The following is a 19,916-nucleotide window of genomic DNA, read 5'->3' on the forward strand; positions in this document are numbered from 1 at the left end:
GTTTACCTATCATTCGATGAACAGTAAATCACACTGTCTAAAAAATTGTAAATACAATCAGAAGTATCTCACAATTTGTTTTACTTTGCAGAAACACATTGAAATATATGATCAAACTCGTCAACAGCTTGAATAATATTTTACTAAGCAAGAAACATCACGACGTCAGACACGAAAAAAAGACACGAAATATAATGCTAGCGTAAACCAAAGTGCTCGTTTGAATCATTTTACATTTGGTCAAACCTCTTTTAGCTATATATACGGTCTGTGTTTGCTTCACGTTGAAGGCCGTACAATGACTTGAAGTTGCTTACATCCATGTCCATTAATTGGTGGTGAATATATGTCTTATCAGTAATTATACCACATCTCCTATTTTATAAACACAAACATTTTTTAGCTTACAATTTTTACGGTAGTAATGTTAAAGTAAGGAAATTCTTGTACATAAGCAACGTATACAGAGCTAGTAAAACCCACGAAAAGTTACAGTACACCAAAATGAACAAGTTTAATTGATTGATTGATGATGATATGAAATACCATATAATAATGAGATGTGGTATGATATTCAATGACACAACAATTCACTCAAGTTCAAATGAAGTAGATGTCAGCAACTATATGCAACCGTACGGCGTTCATCACTGAGAAAAAATCCTTATAGTACTCCAAATTATATTCACATAACGAAAGTCGTTTCATTTACAATATAGATGAAATGTAATGTAGGAAAAACAAAGATTAATGCTCGCCCTAGCCTGATATCTGTAAAAGCCAAAGAGATAACATATTTTGTGCAAGTTTAGATTATTGTAAGGTCGACGTTCTATAAACGAGAAGATTTACCGAATATGACTTTACAATTTTGAAGCAGTAACCTCGTTCGAACTATAAAAACAGGTGTATATGGTCTCATAATAATTTCATAAAAATGTATTAGACTCTTACTCAATATTTATAACATTTGATAATAGATACAATTTATTATTGCCATTGTCAAGATAACATTATATTTCTCGAGTATCACGTTCACAGCTGGTAAAACATACATAGTCAGCAGATATCTTTTGTATAAAAAGGAGTCAATTCAAAAAGTAGCAGACGACATCGAATTCCCGTGACACTGACATCAAACACAAATGATGAAGACATTTATCCTACTTCTCGCATTCGGATTTGCAGGTAACTATATATTTTACTTCTCCACTGGGTCGATGCCTCTACTGGTGGACTGTTAGTCCCCGAGGGTATCACCAGCCCAGTAGCCAGTACTTAGGTACTGGCATGAAAATACGGATTCTTTTGTGTTATTAAAATTTGCTGTTACAAAATGTTAGAAATTATTATAAATTAAGGAATGTATCTCCCTCATGCAAAGCTCTGATTCCTTTCACGGATTTGGCTATACTTTTTGGACCTTTGGATTATAGCTCTTCATCATTTATATAAGCTTTGGATTTCAAATATTTTGGCCACGAGCATCACTGAAGAGGCACGTATTGTCGAAATGCGCATTATTGTTATTAAGTATGAGCTTTTATAAGATTTATAGATAATTAAAACACGAGTATACCTTATATGATCATTATTTATACACGTTTTTGGAAAAAAAACCCATTAATGTTCTCTCGACTAAATAAACAACATCACATTCTTAGCTAATGAGAACTTCTGTTTGAGTAAATTTGAGGTTTTGGTATGTATAACATGTTTCAGCTTTTCGTTGATCATCATGATATATGTTACAACAAGCTTGACACATAAATAAGATAAAATAAATTAAATATAGTTTGTCATATTTATATTTTTCCTACAATGCTTATTTTTTAGTCTGCACACAGAAAATATCACAACCTGGAAAGGAACTTATCAAAGAGATATTTTCGCATTCGGTAAGCTGTATAAAATGCAAAATTTGTGTTTTAATCAATATTGTACCAAGGTAGTCATGTTGCAAGTTCAAAGGAATAGAATATTCTGATATTTTTAGTATCGGCACCAACATTGGTGAATCATAATTATGTGCGTCTAGATTAATTCTGTCATTTGAAAAATTAACCCTTTTTAAATAGGACACCAGACTTATAATTTAATTCCCCGGAAATATTTCGTCACATAAGGCTCGTTAGTGGGTGTTCTAATCAATTCAATGAAAGCACAAATCCATGACGAAGTTGACGAGCAAACGATCTTTACCTTTTGTTTTTCACTTCGAATTAGACATCAGCTTGAATCCATTTGAATAAAGCTCGCGTAACTTGTAATGATAATCTGTACGATTTGATCTGCATGTATGGAGAGCAATTTCCCAGATATATAAAGGATGTTTATATAACATCTATTAATAAAACAAGATATGGTGTACATTTTAGTGAGACAGAAACCCAACACAAAAAAGACTTAGTCTACCGAGGTGTTTATGGGTCTGTGTTCTACTCATCTTAGATTTTTATTTTAGAGTGAAGTAAAAACTGTAGATGGACTTACCAGTAGTAAAATCGTTGGCGGGAGTGATGCTGACATAAGTGAGTACCCCTGGCAGGTGTCCTTACAGCTGAGAAGTAGTGGAAGTTGGTATCATATTTGTGGAGGCTCTATCATTAACAGAAACTGGGTTGTTACAGCAGCTCATTGTGTTGATGGAAGTGCGTAAGTTTTCTTTTCAATTCATTGGTTTATGTGGTAACTGATTTTAAGTTTATACGGAAGGTTTAAAACAGTTTTGGGTTTGTAGGTTATAGCTCGATGATTTCATCTAACTTACTTTAGTATTATTGTGAAATGTTCTTTCGATTTAACTCTGAGTGACTTCTTAAGCATTTTTAAATATTTTTTTTATTTTCTTGTTATAGAACAAACAACCTTCGAATTGCTGCTGGGACAACAGAGTTGTCAGATACTTCCAGGACAGTACGAACCTTGAGCCGTATTATTATGGTAAGTTATTTTGTAACTATTATTGCAGACTTTTGTACCTTAAAAAGTCAACAAGACATAATTCAATTCGCCAGAAACGTGTTTTGTCAAACAACTATGACACAGCAGTGACGATAAAAAAAACTTAGTTTGAATGCAAGATCAATTATAACAGAGTTGAAAAGTATTGAAACCCATTAAAGAGTTGCCTACGAAACTTGATTGTGCCATCTATGCTTTGAGATAAATAAACTATATATTTGGGATGATTTCAACATTTTGCAAACGGAAAAGAAGTACACCAAAAAAAGAAATTATAAAAAAATGACAACATCAATTATAATACTAGGCCTGTATGATACAGTCAAGAACGTTACTAACGTCCAACAACAGTAGTATTAACATGATTAATCCTGTTGTTGTAATTACCCATCAAATATATAAGGTGATGCTCGAACCTAGAGAATACAAAATGTTAGTTTTCTCCATCCAATACGTTCGCATAACAAAGTTGATGACGTAAGTAAAGTTTTTCGAATTGGGGATGATAACCACTAGCAACGTTACGAAAACAAGGCGTTCAATTTGAATGCATTATTATCTGCCCTTGCTACTGCATCGTATGCCCTCAATGTTAGTAGTGCTAGACTCCAAGTGACAAAGCTTATTGAGAAATAATTATAGAATCTAATTACGAAATAACTACATAAAAGTTTTAAAACGAAACTCAACGTAAGTAAAACTTGAAAAAAATATATTACCTTTATCAAATTGTTTTATGTAAGCGATACAAAGCTTGTACATGACATCTCTAAAAACAAAAGTAGCCGATAATACACATTGAATAAATTCAAACTACAGAGATTATAAACATCTAGTTTATATATTCTTTTTAACTGTTACGAAATTTAAGGCTTCCAAGCTATTGTTGTAGTATTGATTTATATCGCAATGAAATTGGTCATAACGATCAAAATAAAGATCATATTAAGTAATTGAATACATAATATATTTATAACTAAACTTAGTGTAAGCAAAACATAAGCATGTATTGCAAAGTAGTTTTACAAAAGGTTTCATTAACATATTAGTGCTTGGGAGCACATTCAATAAATGCAATGTACAGAGATTTGAATAAATTTGTTATCATCTAATTTCAAACTCTAATAAAAATTACAGCATCCAAGTTATAGTGGTAGTGCAGCTGGATATCCAAATGACATTGCTCTGTTAGAATTATCACAGTATTTGTCATTAGGTGGAAACATGGCTGCGATAGCTGTTCCTTCAACTCAGGATTTTACCGGATCGAGATGTTTCCTTTCAGGATGGGGCCGATTAAGCGGAAGTATGTTAAATATTATCAATAGAATAAGAATTTTATTTTTACAAGTTTTTATGTTGAACCTTTTTTTTTTTAAATATTTTTCATTTTCTATGATGTTCATTGGTCGCCTTAATTAAAACATATTTGATTAAATGTAATATCTGTTTGATAAAAATCAACCCAAAATGAGAATGCAAATACAAAATACCAGCAATTCATGGTCATCGTTCTAACCTTAACTTGATTTATAGGTGTACACATCCATTCTATCGGTGCATATGTATATGTTACTGCATATGTATATAACGTCTTAATTTAATCGTTTAACCTGTATGAATGCTGGAAGATTTGTTAGAACTCTCATATCTCTATCTGGATAAAATCAGACTTTGAGATAGCATTTGATACATGTGCAGTTAAATTACAAATAAAACAAGATTTTACAAGCTTTACCATTTATCAGGTGGAAGCAGCCCAAATGTCTTACAAGACGTCGAGATGACTGTTATCAGCAATTCGGAATGTACAACAAGATGGGCATCTGTCAATGGTGCTACTATCAACAGTGGACACATTTGTATACACGAAACTGGTAAATCCGCCTGCAGTGTAAGTGTCTATAGATATTTATAATGGTATTAAGTTTTCAGATTAATTAAGACATCCCGCGATCACTGTGTTGAGTTATCATTTACAGATGAAGCTCCGAGATAAAAATCAAATGTTGAATAAAAACACCATACTCTTATAAAAAAGATCCACAAAGGAAAGAGGAACGGAATAAAATAAAACTGTTAAACTTTGTATTAGCCCGTAAGATTTTTTATTTTATGTTTTTGTTATATAAACACAATCTATAAACAAAAATGAAGATGATGTAAAAGTGCCATGGACTATTTATAGAGCCTTTGAGATATACTGTATTATATGTCCTTTTTTGTTGCAATGATATGTTAGGAGCGCTTTGAAACCATGCAAAAATATTTTGATGCCATTAATGTATTTAATAAGGCCTTAATTCGAAAAATATGTGTGCCGACTAGAATTAGGATATCCGGTGTTTAAAGCGTTTGTATTGATTTGTGGAGGTTAAATATATCGGCCTCGAGTTTCATATAAGAGACATTGTTTGTTGAAATCTGAATTCGGTGCAATACAATTGTTACCGTGAATGTTCCTGTAAAACCACACATATAAATTATTGACAATAAAATCCGACATGTATGCATACGTGTTAAATATGTATATCTTATGAGGTATTTAACTGATATCTTTTTTATTTATTATAGGGGGATAGTGGTGGTCCAATGACATGCTACTCTGGAAATACTCCATATCTCGCTGGAGCTACGTCTTGGGGAATCAGCACATGCTCTGGAAGCTTCCCAAGTGTCTACGCCAGACTGACATCCTTCAGGTCATGGATCAGTACCTACGTCAGCATCTAATGTCAAGAGACAAATGATTATTTGAACTAACCGCTATTATGAAATAAATACAATAACGCATCGAAATGATGTTTATTTTGTTACATTCCGTTACTTTAACAATAAAGGCCTCGATGTCATCAGCTTTGCTACTACCCTTCATCATAAACCAGTTTACTTGAAAAAAAACCTCCTTTTTAAAAGATCAGTCTTTACCTGTCATTAATTTTCTTCTACCAATACCAATCCAATTTAAACTCAAACTTATAAATACAATTACATCTAAAAATTTACAATAATGGTCTGCTGATAAAAGACTTTACGACAAAAGAGTGTGTGAATTTTCCATTTCTATATAGCAACTTTTGAGTCGCGCCTGCATGCGGGGTATACATCTCTAAGTTGATACAATATTAAGGAGCTTGTATTTCCCATCATGATATTCTTGATAGAGGGTTGCTACTCACGTGGAAACCAACAGTTCTAAGTAGTGAAGTTGAAATCATCCCTTCATAAATTTAACGGAAGGCATCACGAGTTCACGACGGGTGCCACATGTGAGGCAAGATCGGCTTACCCTTGCAGAACACCTGAGATCACTCCTAGTTTTCTTGTGGGTTTCGTATTGCTAAGTCCTTAGTTTTCTATGCTGTGTTTAGTTTACTGTTTGTCTGTTTGATTTTATTCTTTTTCCGCCATGCCGTTTGTCAGTTGATGTTTTACCTATGAGTTTGAATGTCCATCTGGTATCTTTCGCCTCTCTTTTTAATTTGTGTTAGAAGTACTAAGAAGACAGTATCAAATGCAATCATTTTGCTTTTGGTTTTACCATCATCTGCAGTGATTGAAATATCCAATAAAACTCAAAAAGCAGATTTTATTAAAATACAATTGAACTGATATATATACATATAGATAGTAGATATAACATTTTTAACCGCACATGTTAGTCTGTACTCTGAGTAGTTTGTTATGTGTAAACACAACCAATTTTTCAATCATTTCGTGACCATTGTTAATACTGATTTGACTTCATTATTGTTCATGCGCTTAGATATCTAGAAGTGGTTTGTCAGAATGTGGTATTGGAGAATAGCGAGAAAAAAATCTATATTATCATTTCAGTTTAACAAATACTTATCATATACTGCTAATATTTCAAAACAAAAAGTAAACTGTACATTCGTTCAGTGGTTACAATCACGGAGGATCAACTGTATGTTATCTAGAAGATATAGTTCGACTTTCAATAAATATTGTATTTAATATTGCTTAACTAGTCGATACATAATAAAATTGTACAAGGAAATATGAATATGTCGGGATTTTTTAAGTTCACTGAAATAACGATAAGAACATAGCAAAAAAGAACCCATGTCACGAAATTTTCAAATGATGTACATGTTTAATGATCTTTTATCATCTTGATCATGCATTTTATATTTGCTTTCCATGGTTCAAATCAAATCATCATTCAGTTTAAAATAACAATGATAATGATAACAAAAAACCAAAGGTGATTTATGAGCATTCCTTAAACATTTAAACAGTAATTTCCCTAACATAATAAAACACCGTACTCATTAATATTTTAATATTTCCATCTCATATATTAACAAAACTTTTAAGGTTACGAGAAAATGTTAATTTCTCAGTAATGAACCTTCATAACTTAAGATGAATTGGTATTGCAAAGAAAATCTAAAATAGCAAGTCCTTTATTACAATTGGTTGACCAAATGATGAGTAATATATTAATATGTTGTTAAAATATGTTGCTATGCATCACTATTCATGCTAATATAATATATGACACACTTGTTAAATTCTTCCTTGTCATTGTATTGTTTTCTAACATGTTTTTGTTCCATTTCCTGTTAATATCAATTTGCGTTGTATAGCTAAAACGATTATGAATATTATTTATCTGGCAAATATGTTAATTGTGTTAAGTAAAATTAAGTTGTCTTTGCAACTTAGTGGTGGCGTTTGTAAGGACAAAGGGTATGTAAACTTTTATATAAGAATACTTACAAATTGTGACTTGGATGGAATGCTGTCTCATTGGCACTCATACCACATCTTCTTATTTCTATTTACACAAAAGTCTAGCATTCGTCACACCCTAGATTGAATTGAACTATATGAAGGAAAAATAAAAAAAATCACAATTCAGTAGACTCGATCTACTGATTTAAAATTGAAACTGAGGTACTTCGCTTGAATGTCGTATCTACATTTTAGGCTGGCTGAATGAAAAACATCCCTTCATTGGACTCAAGGGTATACATTTTTGTTTTTAAATATAGGATTCGCTATTTTTTTCTATAAATGAACTTAATTTATAGAAAAATGAAATAAAAAAAAATGGGGTCAACGTTCATTTAAGTTCACAATCTGCCTTCGAAAAAGCATACATTTTTCTTAAGGTACTTTTTTTTCTGTTGAACTAATAGGAAAAATAGAGGTAAAATCGAAATAAAAAAAGAATTAAATTACAGAAATTAAAATTTTACAATTTTTTAGTTTAAGTAGAGCTTATTTGAAAAAAAATTAAGATTTATAGGTCATCGATAAGTAAAAAAAGGTATTTCAATTCTAATGCAAAAATGCCCAAAGGGAGATAATTTGGAGCTTTTTCAATGATATAAACATTTTAAAAGTCATCTTGCGATATTTTGGGTTGATTTTTGTACAATATCATAAAGTAACATCTAATTGTGTAATAAAAAACAAATGTTTAAAATTTTGCTGAAATTGTTGTAATCTCGAGCCTCCTTAAAAAGAAATATATTCCTAAAAAAAGGTGCTTAATGGAAAATGTTGCTTAGTCATCAGTTTTCTTTGTTGTGTTTTGTTAATATTATTTGCCTATTTGTCTTTTAACCATGGCGTTTTCAGTTTCTTTTGGATTTATTAGTTTGAATGTCATCTGGCGTCTTTCGCCCTTCTTCCGTAATGTAGATTTCTGATAACAAACAAATTGATACATATATAAGTATTATTTTATATAGAAAACAATATGACGTTGCACCTTATTAAGTTAATTGATTAGAAAGATACAAACCTAGGTAACAAACATAAACGGAGGGAATCGGTAGCGTAAATAAACTCATCATATAAACCAGTATTGAAATTTTGTATTTGCGGCAGACGCTCGTTTTGTCTACAAAAGACTCATCGGTGACGCTCAAATAAAAAAAAGTAAAAAAGGCAAAATAAAGTAAGAAGTTGAAAAGCATTGACGACCAAAAACTCATAAAAATTTTGCCAAATACAGCTTTGGTGATATATTTCTGAGGTAGAAAAGTTTTGTAAACAGTTGATTGATAATTATGACCATATCAATGATAAATCATGTCAACACAAAAGTGCTGACTACTGGGATGGTGATACCTTCGAAGAAAAAATCACCACCAGCAGTGGAATCTACACAGTGGTTGTAAATAAGCTCCTCATAGATACCAGGATTGAAATTTTGTATTTGCGCCGGATTAGAGTTTCGTCTAAAAAAGACTCATCAGCGACGTTCGAATAAAAGAAAAGGAAAATAAAGTAACGAAGTAAGCGTATCCTGCTACGCATGCATGATCCGTCATGACGATTAGCACTCAATTAAATGCCAATTGCGGGAATAGGATATGATTGGTAAAATAACAGACAGAACATACTTTACACTATTAATTTGACGTGGCTCGGTACCTATTTATTCCGTCATTGTTTATTGTGCTCTGGTAAATTTTTGTATTCTTGTCTTTCGTTTTATGCAAATGTGCTTCGTCAAAATGCTATTTTAATTATGTTTGTTTACATATTTGTACGTCTTTATAGTCAATAACACAATTTTGGCGGCTGTACTCATATTTTCGACATTTTTACCTATTTTGTATGTTTGTTTTGTTCAAACATCATTGTCAATAAAATGGAGTATCATAGAAGTGAGAGATTTTCTAGCTATATAACCAGGTTAAACCCAGCATTTTCTACATTAGAAAATGCCTGTTTCATATCAGAAATATGACAGTTGTTATCCATTCGTTTGATGAGTTTGAGCTTTTGAATTTGCGCAGAGACTTTTCGTTTAGATATTTCTTCGGAGTTAAGTATTTTTTGTTATTTGACTTTTCAGAAAGTCAAACACAAAAAGCATAAGAGTGTCCGATCTAGTTTTACATTATATAGTAATTTTTATAAATATGAATCGTGTTGTAGCCCTTTACAAGTTATGAAAGAAATCACAAAATAAAACACAGGTAACCATGCTTTTTTCCGATAAAATTGAGGCTGCTAATTTGGGTTTTTGCACTTATGACAAAAGTTGTGCAAATATATAAAACAAATTGGAGTAGATATTTTTCGTCACAAATTGATGATTGTATTCAATCCAGAGCTGGCATAAGTAAAAATAAGGGAAACTATATCCTGTCAAGAATGATTATCGAATGATTATCAAATTATCTAAGCCATGCTTAAAATTACGGATAAGATGCTGAAAATGGGATCTTTTGTTACTAGTACCTTAAAATGCGTAAATTGAGAGGTTCTTCGAATTCAATTTTTGTACATTAATTTTCGTTTGTTATGCAATATGTATGTCCGAAAAAAATAAATAAAAAAAATCGCAAAATTCATCCGTCTAATTACAGATTGAATGCGACAAAGGAACAGCATAAATGGAGGTCTCAGAGACAATCATTAAATCCATACATTACAAGTGATTCCCCAACCCAAATATTTAAGCTAGAATTAATGAAAAATCAATTTAGTTAAGATGTTTTAACAAAAATGCCATATCCGTACATAATCTAGACTTCATTTGAGGTTGATTCAAAAACCAATTATTTTTAAAATGATGATCGAGCACAAAAACATGTCATACAAGTTGAAGGTTAAGCTAACCATAAACCATTTTAACCCACCTCTTTCTTTGGGAATTTAACGAAACAACTCAAGAATATGGTACCTGCTTATAGCTTGTTCCGTTTATTCATATCGGTTGATTTGAACTTACCTTTTTTAATTTGACTTGGAGTTCGTTTTATCATTAATCTTTTATACTGAATAGCTATATATGAATAACACAGGACAGAAATACTAAATACTAAGAGAGATATTATGAATTTAGAAAATTGAACAAACGATATACTTATTATCATTTTATTTTTACAGTAATGATGTATGTTGTTATAACTTTCAAAATATCAACGATGTATGTACGGGTAAGTGGTTATTATGCTTATAGTTAAATCATTGTGAAATATATTATTGGAATTCTGAAAAAAAATTGTTAATATCGTACATTATCGGCCTAGTTATGGTTTTAATATTATTAACTGAGGTTTAATTGTTTTAAACCTTTTATTTTTGTGTTTGAAGGTTGCGTAAAATGCTATTGCTTGATATGGATTTTGCCTATTAAAAGTAAAGGCATGCCACATGAAACCATTAATATATATCTGTGTGATATAATGTTTCATTGAATGCATTTCGCTCTTCCGGTCTTTCGAAGCCATATACGTATTGATTTTTAGGAGTGATCAATAAAAATTTTCAAAAGCTACATGCATATAAAAACACTGATTTTTAGCAAAAGCAAAATCTTAAAATGTCAAGTTCGGCAAAACGATTACTTCAAAAGCACCTTTTTGCACACTTTGAAAACGAGGGGACACTGGGTTAATTGTATGATAGACACCAGTCAATATGTTTATTGAGTAAACAAAATGTTTTGGCTCAATTACAGAGTGCACAGTTGGAACTGTTTCCCTACAGGACGGACTATGTCTTCCATGCAATGAGAATAAGTACGGCTATAAATGCTTGAATGAATGTAGTTGCAATCATTCACAGAGGTAATATATATTAAAGAAAAACCTTTAATAATAAAACTAATGCATTTCATTTCATATTTTGTTAACACATAATATACATAAAGAAACGTCGCACGATACTGGTGTTATTTTAGTGAAATCGCGGACAAGACACATTCAAATCATCAATTAATAAACATTAAAAGTGATCTTCTAAAGTGTTATATATCATTTTAAAGCTTTTAAATTCTACTTTCAGAATATTGCAATTTTGTATATGTAACAGACTTTTTTCATTAAGAAAAAATCAATTAAATCTCCATTTTTTAATATTATTTCCTTGTCCCGCGTTACACTTTAAGTTTTGGTAAATTCGGAATATTGTAAAAAGTATATAAAAGATTCCACCAAACGGTATAAAAGTCTGTCTAGAAGAAGCACGACATAATTGGTCGATGATGTAATGTCGGTTTTTTCTTTGAAAAGACGGAATTTCGAGAAAAAAGGATCTAGATGATACAAATTATGTGTCCCATGCACAAAAAATTGCCGTCATTTTTCTAAATTTTCCAATTAAAAAGGGACACCAGAGCAATCACCATGTCGTAAGTAAATAATTATTATACTAGTATTTTGTACAAAGCTCACACTTTCGCCTCATGCAATAATCAGGGATTTTAATAACAAATTATTTTTATTCGAGTCGAATATCAATGTCCGACAATTTGTCCCCTTCAAACCCAATTGACGTAGGGTTACGTTTTTCTGTTTTTCGTGATATTTATTTAATACAGTGCTATTCGCTACATAAAATAAAATATAAGGGAAAAAAGTACAAAAAGTTATCTCTATTTTAATAGTAAATTCTCATAAATTTAATCTAAAATACGAGATATCAGATAAAACTATAATGTCCGATGCAATGTCCCCACAAACGATTTTAACGTTATGTAACAAAATATACAAAATTTACGTCACTTGTCATTATTGCGGTTTTCACAGACGTTTCAGAATACGGGTATTTTTTGTTGCTTGTTGAGAAAATGTTTTAAGTAAAAGCTCAATACCGATCCATGGGAGGGGGCAATAATTCCTCGCGGAACTGTATGAAGTGTTTTCCGGAATTTATAATGATCGACAGGCCGATCCGCTACAATACAAAATCATAGAAAAGAAAACAGCTACATGTATTGTTCCCGCTGATTCCTTTGTTAATTGTATATATTTGTGCAGAACTTAATGGCACTGTCATGCTATATATACCGTAGATCATTCGCCTCGACATTCTGCAGTGTATAAATGCATGAGTGCATTATCCATGTTAGCAGTGCGTAGTGTATCAAAAAAATCGATTGCTTTTGTAATTAAAATGTTAATTAAACAAATAGTTTCAATTCAATTTTAATTTTTTATTTGTTAATAAAAAGCTTAGTATATTATCTAAGAAAACATGAATCTAAAGTTCATAAATTTCGCTCATAATATCCGTTAATTTTAGAAAGCCATCTGAAAAACGTGCATTCTAACGTTTTTATTTTGGATAACGTCTTCCAGTGTGTAACGTTAGGTGACACCAGTATCTTGCGACGTTTCAAAGCTATCGTGAATACTCCATTTTAAGGTGAGATAAGAAGTTTTCACAAATATCTAATGCATTTAAAATTGTCGATGTTTGCTGTAAGATTGGTACATTCAGTTAGTTTGCATTTTATGCTTAATATAGTTCAATCTTTTTTAAAATCGGTTAATCTAAAACTACTGGGTGTGTGTAGTAATTGATAATTTGTCTTGGATACATGAGATTTTTTAACATTATTTGTAGTTGGCTTTGGATTATCTTTGATTATTAACAGTTATTACTACTTGATTGGTACTTCAGGTAATAGTTATTATGTGTTTGATGCTTTGTATTAGTCTGATAAATCCAGCCCATTTCAAAAGATTCTAAATTATCTTCTTATGTTGTAATCATGTCTCTGGTAAGGGGAGAGTTGTTCGCCCTGCAAACATATTCCACTATGCCATATCCTGCATATGAATGTCCCTTCAAGTGTTAAAATCAATGAAATGTCAAAAGTTTTCTGTAAAAACTGTCTAAGACTATCGATATCAGGTGTCAGAAAACAAAAAGGTTTTATGAATGAAATAAATATTTTATATACAGTTTATTATGGCTAATAACCACATTTGTAAAAATTCATGAAAGCACACACACACGTACACATGGCTAGTGGTAGCCTCAATGACCGAACGTCCATCGTCATTGTTGTCGAAACAGTGGTAGCACATTTGATCTATTGTCACTACCTGTTGTCTCTTTTATTCACATCTGGTCTGAAGGGCCAAGTGAGGAATTCTAATCACTTGTCGTCCGTCGTCGTTAACTTTTTACATTATGAACGTCTCCTAAAGATCTACTGAATGGAATGGAATCAAACATAGAATGAATGCATCTTATGAGATGCTGACCAAGTGTTGTTACATTTAAGCCGATCCATCCACCAAAATGACCGCCATCAGGGGACTAAAACGTAGGATACTATCGGAAATACATACAAATGTATTCTTTAAGAGAAGCACTGAATGGAATGAAATCAAACATCGCATGAATTGTCCTTATGATGTGTTGATCCAGTGTTATTACTTTGAAGCCGATCCATCATCCAAGATGGCTGCCAGCGGGGGAAAGTAGTTTAACATAGGACCATAAGGTAAATACGTACAAATGTTTCTTTTAAAGAACCATCAAATAGTAGGAAGACAATCGCATGAATGTTCATTATGAGGTGCTGACCAAGTGTTGTTACTCTGAAGCCTACCAATCATCAAAGATGGCCGCTAGCGGGAGACATAGTAAAACATAGGACACTATGGGAAATACATACAAATGACTTATATAGAACCAATGAATGGAATAAAACCAAACAGGGCATAAATGTTCCTTATGAGGTGCTGATGAAATGTCAGTACTTTGTTGCCGATTTACTGTTCAAGATGGCCACCACTTTTGTTTTTATTAATTTACGGGACCAATATACTAAACCAAATTTGGTTTCAAACATAATTTGGGTATCTGTTATGATTTTTGTCTATTTTTACATGATTTTTCAAAACCAAAAGTACAGTCAGGTGAGCGACACAGGCTCTTGGGAGCCTCTAGTTATGTTATAAGAACTCTTCAAAATTTGAATTACGTTTTTGAATTTTGAAAATTTTGACTTCAAGATTCAAGCATCAACGGAATCATTTTTTTCTTACGAAATTTGAAGCATTTCGAGCAGAACATTCAGACACGATAACGCTTCTTACTGCTACTGAGTCGATACCTCTTATGTTGCACGTTAAACCCATGATAATACGTAGCGCAGAGTAAACGGTGTAAGGTAAATACACAAAATGGAAGGCAGCTGATTTTGGATAAATCAGAAAGAAATTTATTATGTTCTTATTTTGATCGTTTAAATTTAAAACCATTTGAGATTGCGATTCTTATTTATGTTTTCAAGGTGCGATGCAAAAGTAGGATGTATTATGATGACAGTAACAACAACAGACACCGGAAATAAAGGTATTTACTTTTAAATAGAGCGGAACGAACATATCTGAAACTTTTTTGTGTATGAAAAACAAAAACATCTAAAACAGGTGAATGGATTAGTATGAAATATTTTATGTGCCAAAACTAGTTAATTAACCGTTACACATATACAACTGGAAGATCTTATATGTACAATTCATTTAAGAAACAAAATATTGAAGTTTTTTTGTATTAAAACATTGTATTTGATAACTAGCTCGCTATTGGTGGCCAGTTAGAATAATTTTGTTTAAGCCGGAAAACTTAATAAAGATACTTTATGAAAATTTTATGTCATCGGTGCACTTTCATATGATTCTTTTGAAATTATGGCAAATAGATTAGTAGTTTATATAAACAAATTAAACGCTTGATTTAGTACAGAGATTAGCATTTGGCAGCTCATATAAAATTAGAATATGTGACATGAATACCATTGAGGCAAATATCTACCACAGTTCAAATGATATGAATCTTAGCAATTATAAGGAAAGCAATGAGTTAAACATATGCCATATATTCGGCAATAAAAGGCAACATAATGAGAAATGTGAAACAATTCAAACTAGAAACCTTAAATTTACGAAAAACAATATGGCAGCCATTAATAACGACAACCGGTTGACTACTGTCGCTTTCCTTAAAGAACATGCAGAATATCAGTCGAATTCTTGTTAATGATGCTATCGAATAATCTCATTAATTGGCATACGGAGTCTTTGGTCAACACTTTTATAGATAAAACTAAAACGTACGATCCAATGAAAACTTAAAGATCACTTGTACAATGTTAAAGATTACTGCCATGGTTCATTGAAAATTCGAAAATAAAAACAAAAACTATTCTGTATTCCTAATATTCTCAGAGGATTGTCAGTTTTGATGTATTGAAAACTATTGTCACACAATTGGTGTGTTGGGCAGGACAAGACATTTCAGACCATAAATGGCACTTCATTTAAAAAATATGATGTTCTCCATTAGAAGCATCTATCATTGAAAACGAAACATAAGAATATAAAAAAAAACCAGTTTGTTATAAAAGCTGATAAAGTTTGTAAGGATACATTTTACATAAGCCTGTTTTATTAGTAGAATTTAGCTTCACATCACAGAATGTTACTACCACTTATCTGTTCCGAGACAATCCTTCAAACAGTAATGGTAAGTACATATACACTGTGGATTCATTAATATTAGTTCGATACCAATGTTCGTGGATTTCGTGGGTGCTGGGGAACCACTTATCTAAATATTCAACGAATTTCAAATTTTCTAATGAAATGTATGCAGACTTTACCAAAACCACGAAAATAAATATCCACGAAATGCAAGCTTTCCTCAAACCACGAGAATTTGCATCCACGAAAAAAAATGAATTAACAGTATTTGCATAAAACATGTCATTATACAATTTCTTTTGGTTGGCACCGTAAAGTTATTTCTTATATGAAGCTTGAACATATGGAATTTTTGTTTTCCTTAATGATAAAAGTTCTCTAAATCCGGGTGTAGTTAAAATAGTCATTGGAAAGGCCTACAATAAGAGAAGAAAAACTATTTTGAGTTTACAACTTAAAGGTCAGAAATTTTATGCATTTTATTGGAATAAAAAGATATTTCTCGCTGTGTTGATGGCCATCGGCTGTTATTTGCTCTTAGCTCTGAAGTCGGTTGTTGTCTCGATTTGCATTCTAAATTGTATTAGTTGGATGTATGTTACTTATGACTATATATAGGAAAATACGAGAGTTGGTTATTATTCTGCATTAAAAGAGGGACGAAAGATACCAGAATTATACGACTGTTCATCTATCAGGCTAGGTGTAAACCTATGATGTGATACTTAAACATTTTTTTTTAAATAAGTAAAATCACAAAAAAACTGAAATCTGAGGAAAATTCGAAACAAACTCGTTTTGTTATATCTGAAGACAATTAAGCAGGTATCATGTACTAATTTTTACGCATGCCATTCATTTCTCATGTGCTTACGTAAGTCCAGTGAAATGTAAAGTAAAGGGATTTTTTTCAAAAAGTTCATAGTCAGACATAAAAGACACAGTTAAAAAGTACAAATAGTTATCAAAGGTACCAGGATTATATTTTGATATGCCAGACGCTGGTTTCGTCTATATAATACTCACCAGTGAGGCTAAGATAAAACATTTTAGCAAGAAGCAAAACCAAGTTCAAAGTTGCAGAGCGTTGAGGACCCTTAAACTCCCCAAAAATGTGCCAAAAACGGCTAAGGTAATCTGAAAAAGGAAATTTTGTGGAATAGGGCCTATCTTTATCCAAAGACGTGCACACAGAGTTTGTTGTCTCTAAGAAACTAGTGATTAATTAAATTATGGTAAAATACATTTCTGTAATCCAAAAAGTTTTAATTGTATTATTCATAGGATGTTCGGGAACGCAAAACATTATGCAACAAGCAGTTGAATTTGCTTTTGCATTTTTTATACCTCAACTTTAGTATTATAACACCATTAAGAGTAGTAAACCATGTAATCTACCTGTAGCATTTTTATAATTACAGATTTGGAATGCATCCTTATGTGTGTTTTATTATTGAAAGCTGCAATTTAAGAAAATGACAAGACAAGACAAAATATACTACTTAAGTTTATTTGAAAAAACAATTAAACATTTCTAAAACAATTCCAAGTAGAAGCGATCAAAAACAAATAAAAATACATAATGTACAAACTATAAATATTTCGTCGAAGATCTCTGAAATTTATTTGAAAAATGAAAAACCGATCGATGATGAATACACATTCATAGTTATATAGATAAAAACATTGGCTAGAGGTAATGGGGAACGTTCAGATCTCACAAAACATTTTAACCCCGCTGCATGTTTGCGCCTGTCCCAAGTCAGGAGCTTCTGACCCTTTGGTAGTCTTGTATGCTTTTCTATTTGAGTTTATTTATATGTTTGGGAGTTTAGAGTAAGGTCCAATTTCACTGAAATAGTACACAATTTTATATGGGGACCAGCTGAGGACCACCTCAAGATGCGGTATTTTATCGATGCGTTGAAGACTCGTTGGTGGCCTTCGGTTGTTGTCTGTTCGTTGGTGGGGTTGTTGTCTCTTTGACATTTTCCTATTTCCATTATCAATTTCAACTTCTACTGAAACTTATGACGTCAGCACAAAATTTATTTCTTCCCCTATATTTGGTTTAATTTTTATTGTTATGTTAAAAATTCTGCGTCATTAAACTTTTAACGTTATACTCTTCTTGAGTTCTGCTATTTTATCATAACGCTTTATTTTGTTGATCTTGTAGGACCTTCAAACATGGAATTGATTGTTTACACACTCTGCGTTATTGGATTTCTGATAATAATTGGATTAAGTCATTTTATTCGTTCATATCGAAAACGATCTTCAATTAACATACCAAGGGAAAATGTAAGAGAACGTGTAGAATTGAGACAAGAAATAGTTGAACCAGAATACATTGAAATATACGATGAAATTGACGAGCATTTAATTGGAGAGAACAACAGTGACACCGCAGTAACACAGCCATTAAGAAATTTAAATGCAACTGTGTCAAAGGCGCATACTGATAAAACATCAAATAGTTACGACGATGATACATCGAGTTATCTTGAGCCATGTTTTACAGCAGAAGAAACCGATAATAAAAGTTCATCTAAGGAATCCAGTTCAAATCATTCCTCAAACTTGGACCTTATCATTCCAGATCATACAGGATATCTTAATCCCTACCAACCTCTTCGTGAAAGGCAACTAATATCGGATGGCTATGAAGTTACGGTTCCTGTTCATAAAAATTCCGATAGTTCGACTGGATCCGAGTCGTCGGAAGAAATGAGTTCTAGTTATAAATATTCTCACGTTTACCAACAACTGCAAAAAGATCTAAGTACTCAGAATCATGAATATGAGAAAGCAACAAAAACGTCGAAAGAAATGAATATTAATTTGAGTAAGACAAATGAGATACAGGATTGTAAAGTCAGTAAGGACATAGAATCTATCGATTTGCTAAATAGGAAGGAAGCAGATGAAATAGATAATGAAAAAGGACAGCTCAATGCACATTTATTCTTTGGACAAACAATAGGGGATGCTTGTCGTGGAGTTTCAGAGAAATCACTAAATGCAGACAACGATGACACCGACTACACCGATAAATCACTGAACACAGATACAAGTCAGAGGTTGTATGTAGGGGAGAGTGACGAACACAATGCACACGTTCAACGTGTCGATATTTTGACTGATTACTTAGATATGAACAATCCTGTAAATACATGTACAGGAGACCTACTTTAAACAGTCATATCAAACGTCTAGAAAACTAAAAATGTATTGTTATCTAACTTATAGTAACGTTATTTCGTATACAGTAAACGGAATCATACCTTTATGTAAAATCAACTACTATAAAGGGCATTTAATTTGGTTTATCAATGTGGGGATGGAATGGCATAACACTAGTTAGTTAATGAAATTAGGTTGCAAATATCCATTAAACATATTGGTTAGTTGGGTAGTTTTTACGTCTGACATCTACGTTAGATTAGACTGAAATATCAATTGAACATGACGTTCGAATAGATTTGAAGAACAAACGTACTTGGTCACCCTTTAAGAACTTAAAAGTAACATCAAAATATTTATTTAAGCAAAAAATATTAAAGACGTAGAAAAATCAGATTAGTACAAAAAATGTGTTATTTAACATTACTTTTTTCTTCAGAAAATTCAAATCACGAGTTTAGAACTCATTTAAAAGATGATATCTACTTATAAGATTTCAGCCAAATGACAAATCAAGATTTGAAGCCAAAAAAAAAAATTTCTGAT

The 19,916-nt window shown here is 31.8% G+C and overlaps 2 protein-coding genes across 2 annotated transcripts; both read left to right on the forward strand.

Annotated features, from left to right (window-relative positions):
• Window positions 1-1,038: 1,038 nt before the first annotated feature.
• LOC139527954 (chymotrypsin-like serine proteinase) lies at window positions 1,039-5,763 on the forward strand. Its single transcript, XM_071323693.1, has 7 exons — window positions 1,039-1,188; window positions 1,837-1,898; window positions 2,465-2,655; window positions 2,859-2,943; window positions 4,102-4,270; window positions 4,713-4,858; window positions 5,539-5,763. The coding sequence occupies exons 1-7, from the start codon at window positions 1,146-1,148 to the stop codon at window positions 5,695-5,697; spliced, it is 855 nt and encodes a 284-aa protein (XP_071179794.1). The 5' UTR covers window positions 1,039-1,145; the 3' UTR covers window positions 5,698-5,763.
• A 1,795-nt stretch (window positions 5,764-7,558) lies between these two features.
• On the forward strand, window positions 7,559-19,793 carry LOC139526151 (uncharacterized). Its single transcript, XM_071321284.1, has 5 exons — window positions 7,559-7,680; window positions 11,420-11,528; window positions 14,993-15,054; window positions 16,156-16,227; window positions 18,364-19,793. The coding sequence occupies exons 3-5, from the start codon at window positions 15,018-15,020 to the stop codon at window positions 19,380-19,382; spliced, it is 1,128 nt and encodes a 375-aa protein (XP_071177385.1). The 5' UTR covers window positions 7,559-7,680; window positions 11,420-11,528; window positions 14,993-15,017; the 3' UTR covers window positions 19,383-19,793.
• The last annotated feature ends 123 nt before the right edge of the window (window positions 19,794-19,916 follow it).

This window comes from Mytilus edulis, chromosome 6 (genome assembly GCF_963676685.1).
Source record: "Mytilus edulis chromosome 6, xbMytEdul2.2, whole genome shotgun sequence".
Lineage (NCBI taxonomy): Eukaryota > Metazoa > Mollusca > Bivalvia > Mytilida > Mytilidae > Mytilus > Mytilus edulis.